Below are 25,223 nucleotides of genomic sequence, written 5' to 3'. Positions count from 1 at the left end.
TTTAAGACGTTATTTCCCGTGTTCACCAAACTACCTCATGCTGGGCACTTTGGTCCTTGCAGGCTTCCGTAGTCGGTCAAATCCCCACTAATGAGCAAGAAAAGGCGGTAACAAGCAAATGTTTTCTACCTCAGAACTGGTACTTACTGTAGCTCGGCAATTTCACCAGACGCAGCCCCCTTTCATGACTTAAGCCCCCCCACCCACGTCCTAATCCCTTCCCGCCATTTACAAAAGAATAATTCCAATGCACCGCCAACACCTGCTCTCCTATAGAAGCATCATTCAGGGAGACAATGAGAGACGGATGAGGAATTAGGTGCGCTTGTTTTAGAGTAGCCTGAATCTTCCTCTTTGGGGGAGGACATTAAGTGATACTTATCGGGCTAATTGTTCTTCCTCGCAATTAACCATTGTGAGGATCGGTCGAGGAGGGGGTGTTGAGCATGCTTATCGATTCGAAACACCTCACTACATATGTTCACCGGTGTGTGGGCATGTACAGTATGGAGTTGGTGCATGCTGGTGAGAGTGAGTGTGTGGGTGGGAGGTTACAGTTAGGGCAGAGTCTTCTATTATGCTCAGTCCTGTCTACGGTAGCAAAATGAATAGCTTAGTGGAGATGCTTTGCATTTAGATAACAGTCCAGTTGCGGTGTGTGTGTGTGTCTGTGTGTGTGCATGTCTGTCTATCTAGATAGCGTAAAGTAAACCTCTCCTGGCCCATTTACTGTTGTAGCATATTTCCTTTGAGCTATAAGGTAAAACATTCACATTCCAGTAGTGCAAGTCATGCGGTTTGGTTGCGGAGGTGTTGGCTCCGATATTAAAGAACCCTGTAATCACATTTAGGGAAGATAGACGGCAGGTTAGAGGTTTTGCTGCATCTCGTTTTGAACCTGCCAGCGTCGGAGAGGAGATAGGGTGTTGTATCAGCTCGAGGCAAGGCTGCTTACAAACTTAAATGATGCTCCCTGCACTACACACTGAGGTACAATAGATGGTAAGTGGAGTGAAGCCCCGAGGGAAGTGCTTGGCCCCAGACTGGATGACTCGCCACTTTCTGTATATGACCCGCTTGCTCTGGGTGGGAACCTGCTATGGACCAAAGTGCCATTTGGAGGTACAGTATGATTCTACAAGTTTATGTTATATTCATTAATTGATTTTTTTCTTCTGTACGGTCCCAAGAACATGGTTTATTATTTCATATTTGGGTTTGACTTTATTGGTGTTGCAATGAAATCTGTTCAAACAAATGGGAGCAAGGCTTGGTAATGATAACAACACAAACAGGAGGCCTGATGGATGTGTTTCTCATTTGCATTCATGAACAGCGCATTTTAGTACACAAGAGGATGCTTCCCAGACAAGTGCTTCAGATAATCAAAATGGAAGTACTTGCCATTCATGTGTTGATCTTATGCATTCCCTCTTGATCAGAATATACACTTCAGCAGGCTGTCTTTGCATATTCCTATTCTCACCCTGACCTCTCTTTCTCTGATGACACATCTCAATTGAATATGTATAAATTATCTTTTAAATATCTAATGAAGTCATTCACCTCCATGTTTTTCCCTTACCCGCAACCTCTGTCCAACTTAATGGGGTACATTAACGAGTCATTTGCGGAGGTTGATGTCGTGCTAAGGTCAGAAGGGCGCTGATATTATTAACAGACCCCTGATTGAAATGGATGACGGCTGCCTTCGTTGGCCTATCTTTCTTTCTGTCCGTGCCCACCGCATCAGATGTTTAATAAGAAAAGATAAATAAATAAATACTATAAAATAAGATTAATTAAAATGAACATATGTAGATATACTGTATGTAACCGTATAATAAACGTATTATAATATTCTTTGCAAGCTCTTGCGGGCCACATAAAATTAAGTTGCGAGCCGGATTTGGCCCCCGGGCCTTGAGTTTGACACCCCTGCAAAGCTTAGTGTGTACAACAATACGGAGGATTGTATACCAACATTAACATACAATAATTCAAGTTGCCTTCAAAGTGTGAGAAGAATCAGGATGAAAGACGGAGACTTATCAATATCTAAATAGTTGTTTGATAAATAATTCATTTCCCTTGCGTCTTTTCATCGACCCGTGCCATAAATTCACATCAAGACGTGTGCTCTACTTGGCAGCGGTTCATCAGTGGAATACATCTGCTTCAAAGCTGAAGACATGCAGTTACAACTGATTCATGGATGCCTTTGATAATTATCAAGGTGAAAATGGTTCACGTTGGCAGTTGTTCCGCCGAGTTAAATTGCTTTTTTCTGTGGGTGTTTCATTTCACACACCACACCACAACACACACACCACACACACACACCACACACACACCCACCACACACACACACACACACACACACACACACAACACACACACACGGGTGACAACGGCGCTGGGTCAAAGGCAATTGAAGGCCTGTGGTGGAGGAATTGAATTGTCAATATCAATTTCATGGCACAATTTGAAGACAGGAGTGAGGGCTGGCTCGGGGTGTGGTGCGGCAGACATGAGATGTGAGGCTGCTCGGGGGGTGGGCGCGGCAGAAATGAGATTGTGACTGTGAGGCTAACCGAGGTGAAGTCAGGACGAGGACGAGGACGAGGACGGCTATTAGGGAAGGGCCACTTGAGACGGTCCAAAGTTGTCTTCCATTACTTCTGAGTAGATTGGGTCGAACCATGGCACAGCTCCGTTTCTTCTGGCAGGTTTTCTCTCTCCAAGAAAACAGGAGGAATCTATTTGGAATAGAGGAAAGTACTTAAAAAAGGTTTCCAATCCTCAGTAGTTGTTTTTTCGCCCCCTGTCATTCACGCTGTGGGAAGAGAAACTTTCCCCCGGGAGGGAATACCAACTTTGCAAACAAATTAAAAGTGTCTGAGCTGCTCTGATGAGATATGTTGTGCTGGATTAGAGCCTAATCCACGGTTAATCCCCCTGAGAAAGGTAAATAGCTTAATGTCAGTTAGCATCCTGTTAAAACATGCAAATTACAACAGCCCTCCTGTTTTCACCCCTAAATCACTGCAGCCATTACACTTGTTATTGTTTCCTATGTGCCTCCAAACTGAAATAATAGAACGGCTGGTGAACATTGTGAACATTGAATGGAAAGCGGTTGTTTCACAGTCTTGGCCATTCCCATTTGTGTTGCTGCATCATATGCTAATAGCGGAGCTGCAATCTGTTCTCATATACGGCTGTTGTTTTCATAAGCATGACAGATTACACAACATAAAAACCCTGGTTCAATCTGAAAAGTCAACATATATATATAGCTCTGAGCTTTATTAAGGCTTAACGAAATAATGATGATGACAGTTAATGGATTTATTACTGGGGCGCATTACCTTGAAGGGATTGTGTAGCATGGGTATTAGATATGACTGTATTACAATGTTCTGCATGCTCTTAATCATTTAGTCAGTATCACTGGTCATGTTAATACTCTCCCCTCCCCTCTCCCTCCCCCCTCCCCCTCTCTGTTATATAGGTGCTGTGCCTTTCGGACAGGGAGTGTTTCCTCATCGGTTTGCAAGACGTACACTTGTCAGAGGCCATGAGTAAGCAGCTGGGGTGACAGTCTCCGAAACCCTTTGACGTGGAACACCTGAAATGGGGACAGGACCTGCCGCCATGCTGCAAGCTCAGCTCTAATCACCGCGAAGACGCCCTTCAGTTCACCCTCCTCTCTACTTAGATTTGCCCCCCCGACCTGCAGCCCTTCCTGATTCAAAACTCGCCGCCTCCCTCCCTTCAACGCCTCTTCTTCCTCCTTTCTACTGAGGCGATATCGCTCGATAACCCAAACCATGGCCAGCAGACAGCGCTTGTCCTCCCTGTTGCTCTCGCTCCTGCTCCCTGCACTGTTGCTCCTCCACATGCCGGCCTGGGTGAAAGGCGACTGCTGGCTCATAGAGGGGGATAAAGGCTACGTGTGGCTGGCTATCTGCAGTCAGAACCAGCCTCCTTACGAGACCATCCCCCAGCACATCAACAGCACGGTCAGTATCTATCTGCGGGCCTTTACACCACCTCTATTAAAACCTTCATGCACTCTGAGTTATCATGATGTCAGAAAATGCCATTTCAGGGTTCTTTGTTGTCGGCTACAGAGTAATTATGTCGTTGAAGATCTTAGGTCACAGGCTTCTCCAACTATGCAGCACAATGATACAGATAAGCAGACAATATTAACCAATATCAAAGTATTTCATTAAAAGTAATACAAAAAGAAAAATAGTTCTGAGAAAGTGAAATACGAGTCATTGGAATGATATATTAGATAATAGATAATTACTACGTAGCAGATGAATGTTATGAAATTGTTTCAGCAGTTCCGTTGTTTAACAGTCTTATTGCCTGGAGAGTCAGGACTCAGAGAGACACCAGGAGGCTTTGATGTCAAACACAGATGTTTATTTACAAGTATCGGCCGGAGAAATTCACATCACAAGTCACACAGCCAGAGGTTCTGACTGCACGGGTCAGAATCTGACCAGTCTCTCTCTCGATACACCGTTTAACTAGTTTACAGAGAGTTAATCCACATATTGGGGGAGGGTGCGTAAACACCGGGAACACTGGAGATATCCCCGACATCTAGAAATACTCAATCACTTGCCTGACTCTTAGGCTCTGTGACCGAGAGTTGACCGGTCATTAAACTGAGAATGAGTGCAGCGACACATTCTTGAAAGGAGATGACGAGTCAGGGTTGGTCGTAATGTCAACAGGCAGAAGGGTTAAATATCTAGAAGTAAAGACAGAAATATTCTTTGACATGCGGGATGAAGCTGTGTCTGGTTGTTTCTGTCCGGATGCTGCGGTAATGCCTGCCAGACGGGGTGATGGGGGTCTTTGATAATCCTGCAGTGATAGTGGCTTTGGCAAAGCTGCGAGTAAATTGAATGTTCTGTTGACTCAGTGCCTGTGGTTTATTGTGTGGTTCTAACGGTGGTGGATCCTGGTGGTAACTATAACAGTGATGGTAATGAGTGTTATGTGGCAGTGATTTCATAGCAAAGTCTTAATTGATTAGTTTGGGGAACAGAACATAATAGAGTGTATTGCCAAGTAGGTTTAAACTTTAAAGCTTTGGTGCATACGTAACCACAACAACGGAATTACGTTGTAATAAAGGAGAAAATATATTACTTACAATTCTTAACTGTAAACTGTTTTGGATTCATGTCCCTTAACGTCCATGCTTGGATAAGTTGAGTATGCTGATGCTATTTGGTTATATATTGGCCTGCTTGTACATACTAGAGAGGAACTATCTCTTGTAGGAACACCAGCCTTTGCAGACCATGTTGTAGCCTTTGCAGACCATTAAAGGTGGGGTAGGTAATTTTGGAGAAACCAGCTCGAGATCGCTAGAATTTGAAAATACACAGCCGGAACAAATCTGCCGCTTCCTCACAGAGCCCCTCCTCCAACACACACGAACGCGCACATGACCAATGAGGGCACGAGATAAGTGTGTGCCCCGATGGAAGGCTGACAGGCAGGTAGGCCATCCAGTTACTTTAGCCGGCTCAGATGATTGGTCGTGCGTTTTACAGCGCCACGGCTTCCACAGATGATATTTTTTGTCAAAGCACTTCAGATATTCATTGCTGTCGGATGTTAAGAGCATTCCATGGAATATAACAACAAGTGTACCTCGAGCCGGTTTCTCAAACTTACCTACCCCACCTTTAAAGTGCACACTACAGGAAAGGGAAATACCCAAAAATCGGAGTAGGGCCTCTTTAACACTCCACTCCTGGGTTCAACATGTATCACTGCTTACTATCTCAGTTGGGATTCAGCTCGTGACAAACAGACGGTGATTAACTAAACACATTTTGACCAGATGTATAATTATGGAAATGCTTCATCAGAGAGCAAACCTGCATGTGTGGAGGTGAAAATGCTCTTGGCAGCTAGTTCTGGCGAGGTTTCCCTCTATGGCTGCCAGGGGAGCAACGCATTAACTGAAATTAATCTACTCTCTTGTCTCCTGTAGGTTCACGACCTGAGGCTGAATGAGAACAAACTTAAGGCTGTGCTCTTTACCTCCATGTACCGCTTCACAAACCTCACTGACCTCAATCTCACCAAGAACGAGATCAGCTACATCGAGGATGGAGCCTTCGCTGGACAGGCCAACCTACAGGTCAGCAGCCCGAACACAACTCTGTTTCTATGTATTTGTTTAAATTGGCCATTAGAGATTCATTATCTTCATAATCCACCCTCACACATTTATAAAAACATTATTACATTATTTGTTTTCAGGTCTGTGTTAAATCCCTCGAAGTGTGTATGGAATGAATGAACACTTTATTACAGACTCAGGGTCCAGATAAAAGGCATATAATAAATTACTTACACATGTATTGTGTATACTAGTGTTTTATTCATTTATTGTTTTTTCTTTTGATTTTATTAACTTATTAGTTAGCCATTAGTTTGATTTAATGTGTTCAAATAAGTAGGATGTAATACAGTAGGGTTAGGGTATCTAGTTGAGGTAGGAATATAATCTGAAACCATATGACCAAAATCCATTGTGCCACCATCTTTTCATATGGTTGCTGTTGAAAACTTTCCAAGCTGTTTACTCAATAATAGACTTTTAGTCCGGATTAGGGATCGACCGATATGGCTTTTTCAACGCCGATACCGATTATTAGTAATCAAGGAGACCGATAACCGATATTTGGAACCGATATACATTTACAGTAAAATCAGAAAATCTTGGACACAACTCAACACAACTTCTTTGAAATGCATTTAAGCATATATTATGTTTAATTAACTTTTAAACATCTTACAACTGGTTTCCTCTCTGTGCCCTTTTCTTTAGTGCAGCCATCTGCAATGAGTTAGAGAGAGACAAGAAGTAGGGCTGCAGGCTGACATGCTTAACTAACAATAATGCTTAATTTATTATATCTGTCTATCTAGCATAACATCCCAATAAGCTGCTAGCAACTACAAAACACTAGTGCTAGCTAATGTTTTACAAACTATTAAAAGTGAGGCTATTACAGTAGACCTAACGTTAGTCTAGTAGCCTCACTTCTAATATTTTGCATTTGCTAAATACATGTTGGCTAGCTTCACATATCAACCTGAAAAACTGCGAGGCTCCACTCGCAGCCCCTCCGCACCACACGCAGTGCCCCTCCCCCCCCCCTCCGCACCACTCGCAGCCCCTCCCCCCCCTCTGCGCTGCGAGACGCTGCACGCACCCCCAGCTCTGACTGACTTCCCGCGTCCCTGTGTAACTGGGAAACTGATAGAATTGGATCATAAGATCGTGGTGTTTTTGCAGCTCCAGCATAGGGGAGAGGGATGTTTAATGAACTTCGGTTTAACACACACTCTGCCGCTCAGCGCTGCTGCTTGCCTCTGTCTGTGTCTGCGTTCTTCGCACCTGCCTGTAATCTGAGAAGGTCCCGCCTCTCTGGCTCCCGCCCGGAAAGTCTTCAGTAATAGCCTATCAGATAGCGCTGTGGGCGGGACATTGCTCGTGTACACAGAGTGGTGACTGCAGCCGGAGAAACGGCCGCATCAGAGCCAAAGTGTTATCGGCAATTTGATTAAAAAAAGGCCGATACCGATAATCGGTCAAATGCGGAATATCGTCCCCTAGTCCAGATAAAAGATATCAATTCAAAGGAAACTTTTTTTGCTGACCACAATAAACATCCACCAAATTATTAACATTAGATTGTTTTGTGTTTGGTTTTATTAAAGAGTGTAAAAGTCTACTTTGTCTTTGTGTCTCAGGTTCTTCAGCTGGGCTACAATAAGATGACTAACCTGACTGAGGGCATGCTGAGAGGTCTGGGTCGAATCCAATGCCTCTTCTTGCAACACAACCTTATTGAGGTCATCGCTAGCAATGCCTTCTGGGAGTGCCCCAGCCTCAGCAGCCTGGACTTATCTTCCAATAAGTTGGCTCGTCTTGACCCGTCTACATTCACGGTCCTCAACAGGCTGCAGGTGTGCGAATTGGCGGGAAACCCGTTCCACTGTAGCTGTGATCTTTTCACTTTCCTCACCTGGCTGGAGGCGTTCAACAATGTCACCCACACCTACGACCGCCTCCAGTGCGAAACGCCTCTGGAAATGAATGGTTATCCTCTTCTGAGTCCGCTGCCCGGGCACGGGAGAAATGCCCGTTACACTCTTTTATCCATGTGTCGCGATGGTGTAATAATTCCAGGGATGACCTCACAGACACCAGATCAAGATGGGTCAGGTATGGATAACCCAGATCAAGGTCTGTACCCCCAACCAACCATATCGTCCACTGATCTCCCCACCTATAACCATCAGATTTCCATGAAGCTTGAAACTGTCTCCATCTATAGCGCTTCTCTATTGATACAGATCCCACGCCCATACAGTAAGATGTACATCCTTTCCCAGTACAACCAAAGCTTTGTTGCAGACGTCAAGCCCCTGAAATTTAAGAGGGAGATACTGACTTTGGAGAAACTGAAACCACACACAAACTACACTTACTGTGTGGCGTCTGCAAGCAAATCTCAGCGGTACAACCACACCTGTCTGTTCTTCACCACACGAGCTGCGGGGTCAGAGGACCCACAAGCCAATCCGTCCACAACCACCCACTACATCATGACCATCCTGGGATGTCTGTTTGGCATGGTCATTGTGCTTGGAGTCGTCTATTACTGTCTCAGGCGGCGACGCATCCTGGAGGAGAAGAAGAAAGCTATAAGCGTGAAGAAAACTATTTTGGAGATGAGGTACAGGACATTTTGTTTTCTGTCTGTGTGTTTATGGAAGTGTTAAGTGACCTTTTTGTCCTAAAGAATAAAGGTCAGAGAGGGGAGCCACCACACAGTGACTGCATCTAATATGTTAGCCAAACAGCATTGTGTGTCTCCTTGGTAAAATTGTTTGTCGTTAAGAGCTTCAGTTCTTCAGTTGGCTTTGTTTAGTTTTGAAAAGCCAATTTTTTCCTACCATAATCTTTATTAAAGCTTTGGGCCATTCTTATTTTTTATAATTTCTCGGAGCTTTAATTAAAACAAAGGATTCTGACGCTCCATGGCATCGCTGAAAGGACATAATAAATCTAATTAACTTTTGAAAAAAAAAAGTAATGGGTTCAACTTCATGTTGCGATCATGCTGTTTAGGATAATTTGCAAAATGATGTACAAAATATGAGGTGAGATAATGAATCTCTCATTCTTCAGGTATGGCCCGGAGGCGGCTGCTGCAGTGGCCAATGACCCGGGTGCGATGCAGCGTCTCCAGGAGCAAGCTCACCACCAGCACCACCATTCAGGTGGAGCAGGAGGCAAGCTGCCCCAGTCTGCCTCCTCTAGCACAGGCATGCTCCACGGATCAGCCAACACCAGTACTTCACGCCTCTCCACCTTGCCGCAGGTAGAAAAAATGGCCACTGCCTTTTCTGAAGCAATGGGCGGCAAGGGCAACTACATTGATGTGAGGACGGCGGGAATGGCAGTGGAAGGCAGGGAGGGCGGGGTGGGAGCTGGAGGTGCAGTGATGGGAGGGGAAGCAGTCGTGGATATGCGAGGTGGGGCTGAGAATGGGACGGAGGCTGGGGAGGATTCGGATGACGATGGCCGTGGCTCAGCATCAGAGATCTCCACCATCGCCAAGGAGGTGGACAAGGTGAACCAGATCATCAACAACTGCATCGACGCCCTGAAGCTGGATACCTCCGCGTGTGTCGTAACCAGCGCTGACAACGCCAACTCCGCGTCCAACTCTCAGCCGCTAACTTGCATCGCATCCCTCCCTCGCAACCTCCTTCCTCTATCTCCGGGCCACCTTGGCGATCAGATCATGGCCTCCTCTCCAAAGGTGCATCCAAAGTCTCACCCCCAACCTCATCCTCAGCCTCACCCCCTGCAACATCCTCAGCAGCATCCTCAGTTACATCCTCAGTTGCATCCCCCTCACCCGCCTTCCATGGCCCCAGTGCCCCTTGTCATGCCCCTGTCTGAGCGACCGGGCATAAGCGGTGGGGGTTTCCTTTCCCCTCCTTACCGCGACCCACCGCCAGCCAATGCAGTGCGGCCCCTTCAGAGGCAGTTGAGTTCCGACACTGCCGTGAAGAACCGTTGTAACCCTGCAGCGGCATCAATCAAGAGTAACAGGGTGTACAGTGTGGATATACCCGAGCAGCGCAGCGACCCTCCCAAGTACCCGATGGAAAAAGGAAGCCCGGTGGGTTGTGGTGGAGGGGGCGGAAATGGAGGAGGTGGTGGGGTAGGCGGCGGCTGCAATGGAAATGGGATGGGAAACATCAATGGTGGTGGGGTGAGCGTGAATGGGGGTGGGATGGGGTGTAATAACGGGAACGGAGGTGGAGGTGGGGGTGGGGGTGCAGTGGTTGGCCCAGGACAGCAGCATCAGCACCACTTGGAGGTTCAGCCAGACTACCACAGCTCTGAGCACCGCCACTCCTTTCCTGCGCTCTACTACGAGGGCGGCAGCGAATCACCCTTACCGGCCCAAAAGGCTTCATTCCTCAAGCCACTGGGCCGCACCAAGAGGGATGCCACAGCCACCTACTCCCAGCTCTCACCTTCCCGTCACCACAACTACAACTCTGGCTACTCCTCCAGTCCAGAGTATTCGTCCGAGAGCACACTGCGGATCTGGGAGCGATTCCGGCCTTACAAGAAGAGCCCCAGAGAGGAAGCATCCTATATAGCGGCAGGCCACGCCCTGCGTAAGAAGGTGCAGTTTGCCAAGGATGAGGACCTTCACGATATTTTGGACTACTGGAAGGGGGTTTCCGCCCAACAGAAGCTGTGAGCCAAGAAAGGGAAGTCCAATGTTCTAAGGGAGATTGTGAGGTTCGATGCCAACAGCAGACTTATAAAAGGGATCGGATGTTAATGTAGCAAGACAAAAGCGTACGGCACTCACGGAGGTATCCATTGACATTGATAATTCCCCTGCTGGAGTTAAAGAGATTTTCTCTTTGGGTGTTTTAAAAAATTCCATAATAATCCATTGACATTTTAAGACGTTATTTCCCGTGTTCACCAAACTACCTCATGCTGGGCACTTTGGTCCTTGCAGGCTTCCGTAGTCGGTCAAATCCCCACTAATGAGCAAGAAAAGGCGGTAACAAGCAAATGTTTTCTACCTCAGAACTGGTACTTACTGTAGCTCGGCAATTTCACCAGACGCAGCCCCCTTTCATGACTTAAGCCCCCCCACCCACGTCCTAATCCCTTCCCGCCATTTACAAAAGAATAATTCCAATGCACCGCCAACACCTGCTCTCCTATAGAAGCATCATTCAGGGAGACAATGAGAGACGGATGAGGAATTAGGTGCGCTTGTTTTAGAGTAGCCTGAATCTTCCTCTTTGGGGGAGGACATTAAGTGATACTTATCGGGCTAATTGTTCTTCCTCGCAATTAACCATTGTGAGGATCGGTCGAGGAGGGGGTGTGTTGAGCATGCTTATCGATTCGAAACACCTCACTACATATGTTCACCGGTGTGTGGGCATGTACAGTATGGAGTTGGTGCATGCTGGTGAGAGTGAGTGTGTGGGTGGGAGGTTACAGTTAGGGCAGAGTCTTCTATTATGCTCAGTCCTGTCTACGGTAGCAAAATGAATAGCTTAGTGGAGATGCTTTGCATTTAGATAACAGTCCAGTTGCGGTGTGTGTGTGTGTGTCTGTGTGTGTGCATGTCTGTCTATCTAGATAGCGTAAAGTAAACCTCTCCTGGCCCATTTACTGTTGTAGCATATTTCCTTTGAGCTATAAGGTAAAACATTCACATTCCAGTAGTGCAAGTCATGCGGTTTGGTTGCGGAGGTGTTGGCTCCGATATTAAAGAACCCTGTAATCACATTTAGGGAAGATAGACGGCAGGTTAGAGGTTTTGCTGCATCTCGTTTTGAACCTGCCAGCGTCGGAGAGGAGATAGGGTGTTGTATCAGCTCGAGGCAAGGCTGCTTACAAACTTAAATGATGCTCCCTGCACTACACACTGAGGTACAATAGATGGTAAGTGGAGTGAAGCCCCGAGGGAAGTGCTTGGCCCCAGACTGGATGACTCGCCACTTTCTGTATATGACCCGCTTGCTCTGGGTGGGAACCTGCTATGGACCAAAGTGCCATTTGGAGGTACAGTATGATTCTACAAGTTTATGTTATATTCATTAATTGATTTTTTTCTTCTGTACGGTCCCAAGAACATGGTTTATTATTTCATATTTGGGTTTGACTTTATTGGTGTTGCAATGAAATCTGTTCAAACAAATGGGAGCAAGGCTTGGTAATGATAACAACACAAACAGGAGGCCTGATGGATGTGTTTCTCATTTGCATTCATGAACAGCGCATTTTAGTACACAAGAGGATGCTTCCCAGACAAGTGCTTCAGATAATCAAAATGGAAGTACTTGCCATTCATGTGTTGATCTTATGCATTCCCTCTTGATCAGAATATACACTTCAGCAGGCTGTCTTTGCATATTCCTATTCTCACCCTGACCTCTCTTTCTCTGATGACACATCTCAATTGAATATGTATAAATTATCTTTTAAATATCTAATGAAGTCATTCACCTCCATGTTTTTCCCTTACCCGCAACCTCTGTCCAACTTAATGGGGTACATTAACGAGTCATTTGCGGAGGTTGATGTCGTGCTAAGGTCAGAAGGGCGCTGATATTATTAACAGACTGGGTCCCTGATTGAAATGGATGACGGCTGCCTTCGTTGGCCTATCTTTCTTTCTGTCCGTGCCCACCGCATCAGATGTTTAACCATGGTCCACCGTTTTCTGTTGCCTCTAACTCTGGCAGACAGGAAGTACCCCGAGTCGGAGAAACTAAGGTCGATGTGTGCTTCACGATGTGTGCTTCACGATGACTCTGCAGGTTACGATCAGGCCAAGGTCAGCTGGTGTTTGGATCTAACCTCCTGGGCGTTATTCCCATGTGAGTCAGATTGGCCTGGAAGTGATGCATTTCTATTAGATTTTCCACTGGATGATATCATCGCGTCGACAGGGCTCGAGTTCACCCGCCGTTCGAGGTGTACGTTTGACGAGGAAAGGGAAAGCAGAAGGTGGCATTTCCTCTTTGACCGATAAAGGTCTCCGCCTACAGAATGGAGCTCCACAAAGAAGGTCGGGCGATACATCTGTCGTGAAGTAGCAGAAGAAGACTATGCTCATGTGTATACACATTTCAATGTTAGCATGAGAGTAGAAAGTAGTCCTAGCAACAACTGTGTAACCAGGTAGTGTTGTTTTGCATTGGAAGAAATGTCAGAACCCTAGCCAACAAAAGCACATATGAACATGCTTTGATTGTGTACATATTGTCCACCCTTTAGATATTCTATTGTTTCATAATGAGTTTGACCTCTCTAGATCTTCTGTGGCAGCCAATCCAATAGCCCCACTAGCGCTCACAATGGATGTCAAAGGCGCGGCATTACTCTGCTATCAGATCAATAGAACCTAATGTTGGCGGACGGGAGCAAATAAAAGCACAGAGGAAATTCCCTTGGGGGCTCGGCTTCCTTTTTTATGAAGAGCCCAGGTTTTGTTTCCGTGTGTCCCATGTTTCATAATCCTCTGGCAGCTCCCCTACGTGTTAGGTCCAAGGAATAACCAATCAATGAGTACCACAGGCTAGGCGGGGTTGGAAGCTTTTTAAAATAATGGCTTGATTTGGAAGAATGAGGGAAGGAAGCCGAGGTCACCTACATGTACCCTCTAGGGTCTCCCCTACATTATCTCAATGATTGATAAGTAAAGCATGTCCGATCGTCAACATTCGCCCAATCATTCAGTTTGTGTGTGTTGTATCTACGCTTTCATTTATTTCACTTCTACATTACAATTCTGTTTGAACACTGAGCCAAGCCTTGCTCCTCCTCCACCTTCAAAGTCTTTTCTTAACTATGTAATCATCTCGAGAAGTGTTTGATCTTTCCCACTTACCATGACGGGTGTCTGACTCCATTCCTCAGGGGCCAGAGTCCACACATTGAGACTGACAGATGTACGGACACTGTACCTGAGGGATTGTGTGCGTCTTCTCTCCAGTCTGGCCAATTAACGACAATGATAAACCGATGTGATGGATATGTCTGACAGGCTCAGGCTTCCAGAGGAAAGCGTACAAGGAAACAATGGAGATGTCACAACGTGTGGCGGTCTCTGAGGAATAGATTCAACCCGTTCTGTCCTGAGTCCCAGAGGTGCTGGTAATCAGGCATGGTGTCTGCTCTGAGCTCAACAATACACCCACTCATTGTGGCTGTTGTTTCCCCACGACGAGGTCACAGAGAGACTAAGAGCTCGAGTCAACATTATGGTGTTCGTGATTAACGGGTACTTTCTGCTTTACTTATCTAAGACTTAGTGGAATGACTTTCGATACACCTCTTTACCCTGCTGTAGACAATATTGCTGGCTGCCTCCGGGACTCATTGCAACCACGTTTGGTTTCTCATTTCAAGTTTATTGGAAAACAAATTAATCGTCTTGGAAAATCATAGAACAACCCTCTCGAATGCCTCATTGTAGAGATGTATTTGCACCTCGACCTGTATACTTGCAATGGTTCCCTGGGAATAGCAGTACGACCTCTTTGCGCTTGTTTAAATTAACTTGTGGATCTGTACAAGAGGGTCTGCAGTGGAAACATGGACTTCGTGTTAATGCTGTAAACATTAACGCGTCGTTCAGACAGAGGCTGGCTTCATACTTGCCGGAGTACACCCAGAAGCATTCCTCTCCTTTCGCCCCTTTACCATTATCAAGTTAATGGTACAATACACCCGGGGTGTGAACATAACTTTTTGAAACTTCTCTTGGACTTTAATATCGGTTCAACACATGGGAGTCTGGGGACAGAAGTTATGCGATACAGGTAATCAAACAAATTGTCCCTAGGATTTTAATCTCCAACGTTTCCCCCAGTACATTTATATCTCCTTACAAAGTTGTGCATTCTGCAAACAGACTAATATATTTATGTTGTTAACTTGTAAGATATATACCTTTTTACATCAGATACATTTCAGAAGCTGCAGTTTGAAGATTTGAAGTATTTTTGTGCTACAGTGTGACGGGGTTGGACAGTCCTGCTTCCCACTACGGGCCAGACAGGTCAAGCCAGGGCGTCTTTCCAAAGTCTTGCTGCTCTCGGAGAAGAGTTGTCAGCAATGATGTATTCTAATTACACAGGGTATTTTTGTCAGATGCCTTACAAACACGATGATAGGTCAGCTGCCGAAAAAGTCAAACAAATATGTGTTCAGAAATGTTCTTTGAAGGTAAACGTGTCTTTCGGTGTTCATTGCCGTGTACATCGTGGCCCCGATCGAAATCAACTCGATGATTCGTCTGACAAAGACTGGGCAGACTTGGAGAAAGTACCGTTGAAAGGCTCAGTTCAGAGCACAAGCATCGCCCTTCAAGAAGCACAGGGAACCAATGAACAAGGCATCATTAAAGAGAAGGTGGTTAAATGTGATCAAACAGACAAGCCGTAGCATATGGGGAGTTACCGGGCCTATCACCATGTCTGCATTCATGTCAAGTAATGACCCTACCCCTACTTCTGCCAAGGAGTCCATTTCCAACGTCTATTCCTTTTGTTTGACTATTAATACGTTAGATACGTCAAAAACATTCAAAACGGTTTGACTTAATAGCCCACGTTAATTTTGTATGTATTTTGCTGGACATTCAAAGACATGTAGTTTAAGCTTTCTTATCTACTAATCTGGAAACCTTAACGCATCAAAAAGAGATTATGTAAGTGTGATTATGACTTCCTCCCGTAATTCAAGAATTGATGCTTACCATGAATTGCACGGCAGTGAAAAGGAAATGAAAGTGAAGGAACTAGCCACCAAATCTTGAGTACAGAGAATACGTGTTTTAATCGTAAACACCGCGACTATAATTATAACATGTACCTTGGCAGATGGTAGCACGTTCTACTCAGATTGTGACCACGCAGTCGCCATGGCTCTGCCCGAAGGACTTACCTTCAAAGATGCTCTGCCCTTGAGTGACTTGTTTCTGTCGAACCGGAGGCTTCACGGCGAATCCATCCACTCTCCGATAACACCGGCTTAGGTGACCTTGGCCCTGGCTCGTTCGACTGGCTCTAAAGAGGAAGCAGGACTGTGGCTAAACCGCAAACAACGCTGTCCGTCTGCTGTCGGGGTTGGGACGGCGAGTTGTCGGTTTATTTGAGGGGTGACCTGATCTGTTGATCCTTTCACTCAATCTCACGACCAAGACTGAGGAAGGGAGTCCCCTTTATGAATTCTACATACAACAAAAGTGGTTTCTACCGGAGGTCAACTGTGACACACACACACACACACACACACACACACACACACACACACACACACACACACACACACGACACACACTAATGTAGAGAACCAATGAATATACTGTACGTGTTTGAATAGATTAGAGTTACAATGGACTTGCAATGTGAGAAGACATACAACATATACCTTCCTACACAACACAAAGTATACATTACACACACACACACTTACAAACACCTTCACACACACACAAAACATGCCATATTCACACAATATGGACTGAATATTTCTATCCACGTTTACAGACACAAACAGTCTTAAAAAGTGCCACACGGCGAGTTGTATGTGCAGGCGGAGTGGAACCAAACATCTGTAAAAGTGTATTTACTTCTTTGTATAATTACTTTTTTTATTTGTAGTGTTATTGTTCTCATCTGTTATAATCGTTGTGAATGTTAGAATGAACTTTGCTTATTGTGAATGTCATATTTAAGGTTCTCGTGGTTTCTTCTGATCTGTCTGACTTTAAAGTGATCTTAAATTGTGTATACGTTTAGTTAAATTACACATTACAACAACTCAAAGAAGCCATTTGCCGTGCAGACACCTCCCTATATTAAATTAGAAAACAAAAATGTAAATGAATACGAACTAATTCAACGGTATGGTTTGTGTACAATTGAATATGGGATTTTATTTTATTGGTAAACCAAGGTTTCTTTTGGTCGTGCTAGATTCTTTTTTTCTTCAGGCAATTCCACACACACACACACACGCCCTGAGAGGTGTGTTGAGGGGCTGATAATATGCCTGTCACGGCTGGCCTTTCAAGGACCTTGTTTTTCAGGAAAGGCAGAGAGACAGCAGGAGAGTTGGAGAGTGTCCTTTGGGAAGATTGAACCAGCTCTGCTGTAAGACTTTTCTTTAAAGTATTATCCTTTGCATGTATGCGTGTGTTCGTGCGTTTTATCTGCTTTCAAATAACCTCGTTGTGTCAGACAATGCAGCTCAGCACGAGTGCGTCCTCGACGAGTACGAGCAACATTCATATTGCTTTGTGTGTTCGAGGGGTTTTGATATGAAGGGTCATTTTGTCGCTAGAGCGAAGGCCGAGGCCAGGTACCTGAAGCATTTTCAATTAGTCTTTCAGTCTGCAGGGCACTCCAATTCACCTGTGCTCATTCACCTGCTTGCTGTGTGACAAACACACACACACACACACACACGCTCAGCATTAATTGCATGCTGCCAATTTCATACACACACTCGCTGGCACATTTGCACTCAGACTGCCATCGACACATGGATTTCTGGTCAAACACAAACACTGATAGTAATTACACACTGGCACGCTTGCTCGCACCGTTCACTGACAGGAATATTATCCTACACCATAATGTCTACCCGTGCATGCACCACCTCCCTCACACACCACGTCCTCCCTTCATCCTCCCGGTTGAGTGAATTTCCTTTTTCTAAAAAGCTTTTACTCCTGACCCTCTCGCTCCTCCGTCGCCTGATTAGCGTTAGCACAGCCGGTTAGCTTGCACTCTGACAACGAGAGTGGTGTGCTAATTCCCCAATCTCCTGCCCTGCAGAGGTGAGATGGCGGTCTGACAGACCCCACACACACCTGGGTTAAGTAAAGGGGAGACTTTGATTTCTGGCTTTTCAACCCCTGGTATCTCGGGGATTCAATCGCAGGTGTTGCTGACTTTCGGTTCAGTGAGTCGAAAGAAAATCGGTAGAGTGGAGCGGAGGGGAAGAGACTGGAGGACAGACGGTAAAGACATTGAGGTGAGACAACAGAGGAACAGTGATACATAAAGTGGGTTGAGAGACGCTTATCTGGTCCACAAAGTGAAAGTTAGCTTCTTGTTGTTCGTGGAACTTGATGCTCCATCATCTCAGTCTCTGAATGCTACATCCATGTGTGTGATCTAGTTGAGAGGAACAACTGAATAAAGCGAGTACAGGCTGGATGGGAGTCAAACGTATCCTTGAGCAAGGCACTGACGCTGAAACCTCTCTGACGCACCTGAACATTGGTCTGACTGTGGCTCCTATGCATCACTTACAAAAACCACAGGCATGGAAAGCCCTATTTGTACAGGACTAGTACCGTACTTTTCGGACTATAAGCCGCGACTTTTTCCACCATTTTTTGTGTACAGCTAACGGCCACTAGGGAACCTCCTAAATCTATGGATTTTACAGGTAAAATTAACCACCTTTAACACTACGGGCTCTAGGACCGGTCCGCGCCCGCCACCTTTAAGCGGCGGGCTCCAGCAGGAAAAGCTGGAGGCCGGAAAAGAGTGAGATAGGTAGCGCGCCAAAGTAAAAGTGGAACCGAGAGACAGAACGAGAGCAAGACAGACGGACAATTTAGCTGCTGCGGCTTGTATGCCGGTGCCCTTTATAGTCCGAAAAGTACGGTAGTTGTTGTGTTGGAACGTAATACCTATTAAATCAGCCATGTGATGATTCCTCTGCTCGTCACCCACCATGCTTAGACAGACACTGTGAAATTAGTCCCGTTTTAAATCGATATCTAGAGGTCTGGGGTTTTGTTCTTTGTCGAGAATTCTAAACCCATTTTGACCCATTCACAAAGGGACTACAGCAAGAGGTCTTTGTGATCATTATGGATACATAAATAAGCCACTATTTATTCATGATATGTAAAAAGTATATGTTACAAGGTTTTGACATATTTCCAGAGATATCATAAAACAGACATCCCATGAGGTCCTTTGTGTGACTTGCTGGTATTCAACTAAGGCCATTTAGCTGCTGACTTAACTGGCACCATAAGAACATTAACGTAACATGTGGATGCTACTCCTTTAAGCTCCAACCATTCTGATTTCTGTCCGCTTGCAGTTATGCAAGACATCATTAGTGAGACTCTGTGTGACCTGTGGTTTTATCTTAGCTGCAGAGGGTGATCCATGTTGGGTACTGTCAACTTGGATCAGCTGTTAATTGTGTTTAGGAGTATATTCAGATAATTAAAAACACGTTTGAGTTCAGCACTCAGCACTCATTAGAGTCAGGGAATCACAATGTATGAAATATAGGGTCCGGGAATTTTCAAAGATGGAAACTTTCCACGGGAATTAACGGGAATTTTCTAAATTGAAGGTTGGCTCTTCGTAGGGAACTTAAATATAATTGGGGAAAGTATTTTTTAGCATAAGATGCCTTTCAAGTACACTTGAATACCCATGCCATAGCACACGGCTACTGCATGGCTATTGAGACCACACCCCCTACAGGCACTGTGCACTCCTCCATCACATGCACAGATGAGTAATATTTAACTCGACATTCCAGTTTCCGTTCTTTAATGAAACAAATAATTGTTCACTAAAATAATTAAAACTTGTTCCGTTCTAAAAAAAAAAATCTGTTGAAATGTCTTGTTTTTTTTAATTTAGCATCGAATATTTGCAAAGTTCCCCAGCTTAACTTCCCATGGAACCTTTCCACCCCTAATGAAATCCCATAATGCAGGCTTTGACGTCCCGTCTTTGGCTTCTTTGTTACATTTTCCGGGTAAAACAATAGAGACGTAAGAATCCCAGCCAAATCCCCATTAGCTATCCAAGTGGTGTAAACTTCAGACATCCCAAAATACAGACAAAGAGACAGTATTTTCTAATTGTCTGACGACACCGGAGTCATTAAGTCCCGGCAGCACGTAGAATTAGCAACGGTGTAAAACAGCAACAGTACACCGCCCCGTATTCCTTCAGCATCACTTAAAGAACAATTGCTTTGGCAAATGACTAACTCGGGAACATGATTTGAGGGAAATGCGTTCCCGCGGGCGAACAGACGCTGCAAATGTAATAACGGGCATCCAAATAGGGAGGGCGGTGGAACGCAGATTTCTGGAACTAGAAAAGCTTATGAGATGTCAGGGAGTTGTGCAGCAGACATGAATGTCTTTCGTGATGTGTGCTGATATACCTGGAGTCTGTAGCTTTGATTGAACCACATCTGTCTCTCTTTTCACAGAATAACTTTTACATGCGTCACAGAAATTGCCGACTTGTATTCACTTTTTTTTTACTGAAAATGTGCTGCAATATGTGATATTTTCCTTTCTCCAGGGTTTCATCAGGACATTTCCGAGAAGCTTAATGAAAATACTGTGTTATCATCAATCACTGCTATGAGCTGGGTTTGAAATACATTATCTCTGTAATGTTGGTACCATATGGCATAGGTGTGGTGGCCAGAAACATTTCCATTAGGAGACATGCGGAGACAAAAACAATATATAAAGAGAAAATGTTGCCAAAACACATGAAGAATCAGGGGACACTAAAGAGTGATGCACACAGCTGGGAGACCAGGGGACACTAAAGAGTGATGCACACAGCTGGGAGACCAGGGGACACTAAAGAGTGATGCACACAGCTGGGAGACCAGGGGACACTAAAGAGTGACGCACACAGCTGGGAGACTAGGGGACACTAAAGAGTGACGTACACAGCTGGGAGACCAGGGGACACTAAAGAGTGACGCACACAGCTGGGAGACTAGGGGACACTAAAGAGTGACGCACACAGCTGGAGACCAGGGGACACTAAAGAGTGATAAGAGTGATGCACACAGCTGGGAGACCAGGGGACACGAAAGAGTGACACACACAGCTGGGAGACCAGGGGACACTAAAGAGTGACGCACACAGCTGGAGACCAGGGGACACTAAAGAGTGATAAGAGTGATGCACACAGCTGGGAGACCAGGGGACACTAAAGAGTGACACACACAGCTGGGAGACCAGGGGACACTAAAGAGTGACGCACACAGCTGGGAGACCAGGGGACACCATCGAGTGACGTACACAGCTGGGAGACCAGGGGACACTAAAGAGTGACGTACACAGCTGGGAGACCAGGGACACTAAAGAGTGACGCACACAGCTGGGAGACCAGGGGACACTAAAGAGTGATGCACACAGCTGGGAAACCAGGGGACACTATCGAGTGACGCACACAGCTGGGAGACCAGGGGACACTAAAGAGTGATGCACACAGCTGGAGACCAGGGGACACTAAAGAGTGACGCACACAGCTGGAGACCAGGGGACACTAAAGAATGATGCTGGGAGACCAGGGGACACTAAAGAATGATGCTGGGAGACCAGGGGACACTAAAGAGTGACCCACACAGCTGGGAGACCAGGGGACACTAAAGAGTGACGCACACAGCTGGGAGACCAGGGGACACCATCGAGTGACACACACAGCTGGGAGACTAGGGGACACTAAAGAGTGACGCTGGGAGACCAGGGGACACTAAAAAGTGACGCACACAGCTGGGAGACCAGGGGGCACTAAAGACTGACGCACACAGCTGGTAGACCAGGGGACACTAAAGAGTGACGCACACAGCTGGAGACCAGGGGACACTAAAGAGTGACACACACAGCTGGGAGACAAGGGGACACTAAAGAGTGACGCACACAGCTGGAGACCAGGGGACACTAAAGAGTGACGCACACAGCTGGAGACCAGGGGACACTAAAGAATGACGCTGGGAGACCCGGGGACACTAAAGAGTGACGCACACAGCTGGGAGACCAGGGGACACTAAAGAGTGACTTACACAGCTGGGAGACCAGGGGACACTAAAGAGTGACGCACACAGCTGGGAGACCAGGGGACACTAAAGAGTGACGCACACAGCTGGGAGACCAGGGGACACCAAAGAGTGAAAATTCTCCGTTATCCAATGGGAATGGACGCTCGTAATACAAGACATGATCATTATCTTTTAAATAACGTTAACTGAAGGGAACAATCTATTTGACACAGCTGAAGCTCTGACCTTCCTTAAAAACTAACTAATTTAATAAAAATCACAGTTGCATTACCCACAATGCACTGTTTTTTGAGAACACAAATTCGTAACTAATGTAATTTTTACATTCTGACGAAAAATAAAAATAATTATGAATACAAATAAAATAAAAGAAGCCTCCCGTGAGTTACTACAAGCTATAAAGTAGATTTAAAAAACGTTGTATAGAATAAAAGCTCACTGCGGGACGTTGTAGAAATGTGTGTGTGCACCACGACAAAGGAGCCTCATTCACTTTACATTGGGCTTGTTTGCGTGGTGCCGACACGTAAATGTAACAAAGTGCGTGACTCCACCACGCATTGTGGTGTTAAGGAGTCGTGGTGGAGTCACGCATTCTGGTGAGATCAGGTTGGAAACATACATACATATATACATGTTAAGCAACATCCCTCCTGGCCGTGTGTTGTCAAGTTGGTGAAGATGTTTCTTTATTTTCATGTGTTTTCATATCTGCATCATTATCTAAACGTCAGCGTCGTGCACCTGTTGGCCTCCGTAAATAAGCGCTTTTCCATCTACCGCCTGGCTTGATTTTCGGTTCAGTTTTGCTCTTATGAAAGTGGCTTTTATTTCGGGCAAGAAGACCCATCTCGGTTATGAAATGCTGAACAAAATGGCGCTTTAAAAGAGGTCTATTCTCTTGATGATATACCTCAACTATGACATTTAGTATTTTACAGTTAGTCCTTTGAAAGTTATTTGTTTTTTCTCACTCCTCTGCAGCTTAAACTATCACATCTGTTAATTATACCAGCGCAGTGCACTGGGTCGGTGGTTCATTGTAACGTCTCGCTGTGGTCCCCCTGTTGCCCGGCAATCGATTACAGGCAGCAGCAGTTGTTGCCGGGGGCGACAGGCGGAACAGTCAAGGTTGCTAGGTAGCAGATAAGAACACAGGCGCTCATTAATTGCCTTCTGCAGAGAAAGTACAGCATGGTGGGAACTGCAGCGGGATGCAGACACAGCGTGTGTGTGTGTGTGTGTGTGTGTGTGTGTGTGTGTGTGTGTGTGTGTGTGTGTGTGTGTGTGTGTGTGTGTGTGTGTGTGTGTGTGTGTGTGTGTGTGTGTGTGTGTGTGTGTGTGTGTACCCAGAGGCAAACACACACACATGTCTAATAATTTAATGACCTTTCCACACCAGCATCTATTAATCTGACAACATGAGAGGAAGGAAGAGAGTGAGAGACAGGACATGTGGAAAGATTGAAAAATAGTGGAAATCCATAAAGGAAAAAACGACATTGATTTCCATTGAAGTTAAACGTAGTACATCTACTGGGGTAAACATGTTAAGCAAAATCACTCCTTAGACATCATATTATCAGACACACGATACACATAACGTGTCGTTGTTACAAACACGATGCTTTCACTAAAGTCTGTGCGACCGTAGGAATATCTGATGTGAGAGTTCCCGCCTGTCTGGAGCCAACCTTTCTGGGCAGCCGTGAAAATGTCAGAGGCTCAAAGAGGTAAACATCAAACGTCTCCTGCCCCGAGGATCCCGTCTTATTGAAATCTGTTTCCGTGCCATGAAATGGGAACATCATTATTTTTGCTGTTGAAGCTTAATGCGGAAGATGTTCCATAACATTGCAGCCCGTCGGCACTGATGTCGAACACATCGGCCGCGGTCAGACGCGATCTGCATGCTCCTCCGACGGGCCGGCTTTCAATCGCGCAGACTCGGTGTCCTGAGCGGTGCCCTCTTTAATCAACGCTGCGGTGTGAAATATAATGCAACATCACGTTCTCTTGGAACAGGCTCGTAATGTAATGATATTATACATTAATATGGGTCCGTTTAAGAAATGGGCTTGAAACGACTACCGTACCTTTCGGACTATAAGCCGCGACTTTTTCCCCCATTTTTTTGTATTACTTTTTCTCAAAAATCTGACTTTTTCTCAAACATCAATTATGTGTTTTTCTAAAGATTCTGACTTTCATTTTTTTATACTTTTTCTCAAAAATGAAACAATTCTGACTTTTTCTGAATACTAAAATGAACACAAAAATGTTAATAATCAGTCGTCCCCGTCTTGAGCTTCAATCTCAGGATCCATGTATTTCTGATCCTCTCAAGAATGGAAGTACCGTACTTTTCGGACTATAAGCCGCGACTTTTTCCCCCATTTTTTTTGTACAGCTAACGGCCACTAGGGAACCTCCTAAATCTATGGATTTTACAGGTAAAATTAACCACCTTTAACTCTACAGGCTCTAGGACCGGTCCGCGCCCGCCACCTTTAAGCGGCGGGCTCCAGCAGGAAAAGCTGGAGGCCGGAAACGAGTGAGACGGGTAGCGCGCCAAAGTAAAAGTGGAACCGAGAGACAGAACGAGAGCAAGACAGACGGACAATTTAGCTGCTGCGGCTTATATGCAGGTGCGCTTTATAGTCCGAAAAGTACGATAGATTTAATTCAGATATGTTGTTAAACTTTGCAAAACTACTGACAACCAGAGTAATTATTTGTCTTTATTTTTATATATTTAAATATTTTTCGAGTTATTTTATTTAAATTTTTTTTTTTTTTATCATACATTTTTTATTGCAACATCTTCAATTTACAACACAGTACAGAAGACAATTCAGGTTGCACAACATTTTGGGTTAATTCAATCCCATCCCTCTATCCTACATCCCACCCACCCACCCGCTCCATAGCACCCTACCCACCTAGCCCCCTACCTACCCACCCACCCGCTCCATAGCACCCTACCAGCCTAGCACCCTACCCACCCACCCGCTCCGTCGCCCACCCCATTTAATTATTATTATTATTTTTATTATGGTACCGGTCACGAGATTGGGGAGCTCTCGGATAGAGGTTGTCATATGCTGTACTAGCCCCCTAAAACGAATATGTAGTTGGTGATATTGGGCAACAACAGGAATACATTATGATTGATGACTAGGTGGTTACCCTTTACTTCTGAACACCACTTGTTATTTTGATTGAGAGC

At 45.3% G+C, this 25,223-nt stretch overlaps 1 protein-coding gene across 1 annotated transcript; it reads left to right on the top strand.

Annotated features, from left to right (window-relative positions):
• The first annotated feature begins 3,833 nt into the window (after positions 1–3,833).
• Positions 3,834–11,055, top strand: elfn2a (extracellular leucine-rich repeat and fibronectin type III domain containing 2a). Its single transcript, XM_071204886.1, has 4 exons — positions 3,834–4,025; positions 6,035–6,184; positions 7,807–8,795; positions 9,251–11,055. Exons 1-4 carry the CDS (start codon positions 3,834–3,836, stop codon positions 10,845–10,847), a joined length of 2,928 nt encoding a protein of 975 aa, XP_071060987.1. The 3' UTR covers positions 10,848–11,055.
• The last annotated feature ends 14,168 nt before the right edge of the window (positions 11,056–25,223 follow it).

The sequence above is a fragment of the Pseudochaenichthys georgianus genome, chromosome 1 (assembly GCF_902827115.2).
Source record: "Pseudochaenichthys georgianus chromosome 1, fPseGeo1.2, whole genome shotgun sequence".
Classification (NCBI taxonomy): Eukaryota; Metazoa; Chordata; class Actinopteri; order Perciformes; family Channichthyidae; genus Pseudochaenichthys; species Pseudochaenichthys georgianus.
Note: the sequence above shows the minus strand (reverse complement) of the source record. Positions and strands in the feature narration are given on the sequence as shown.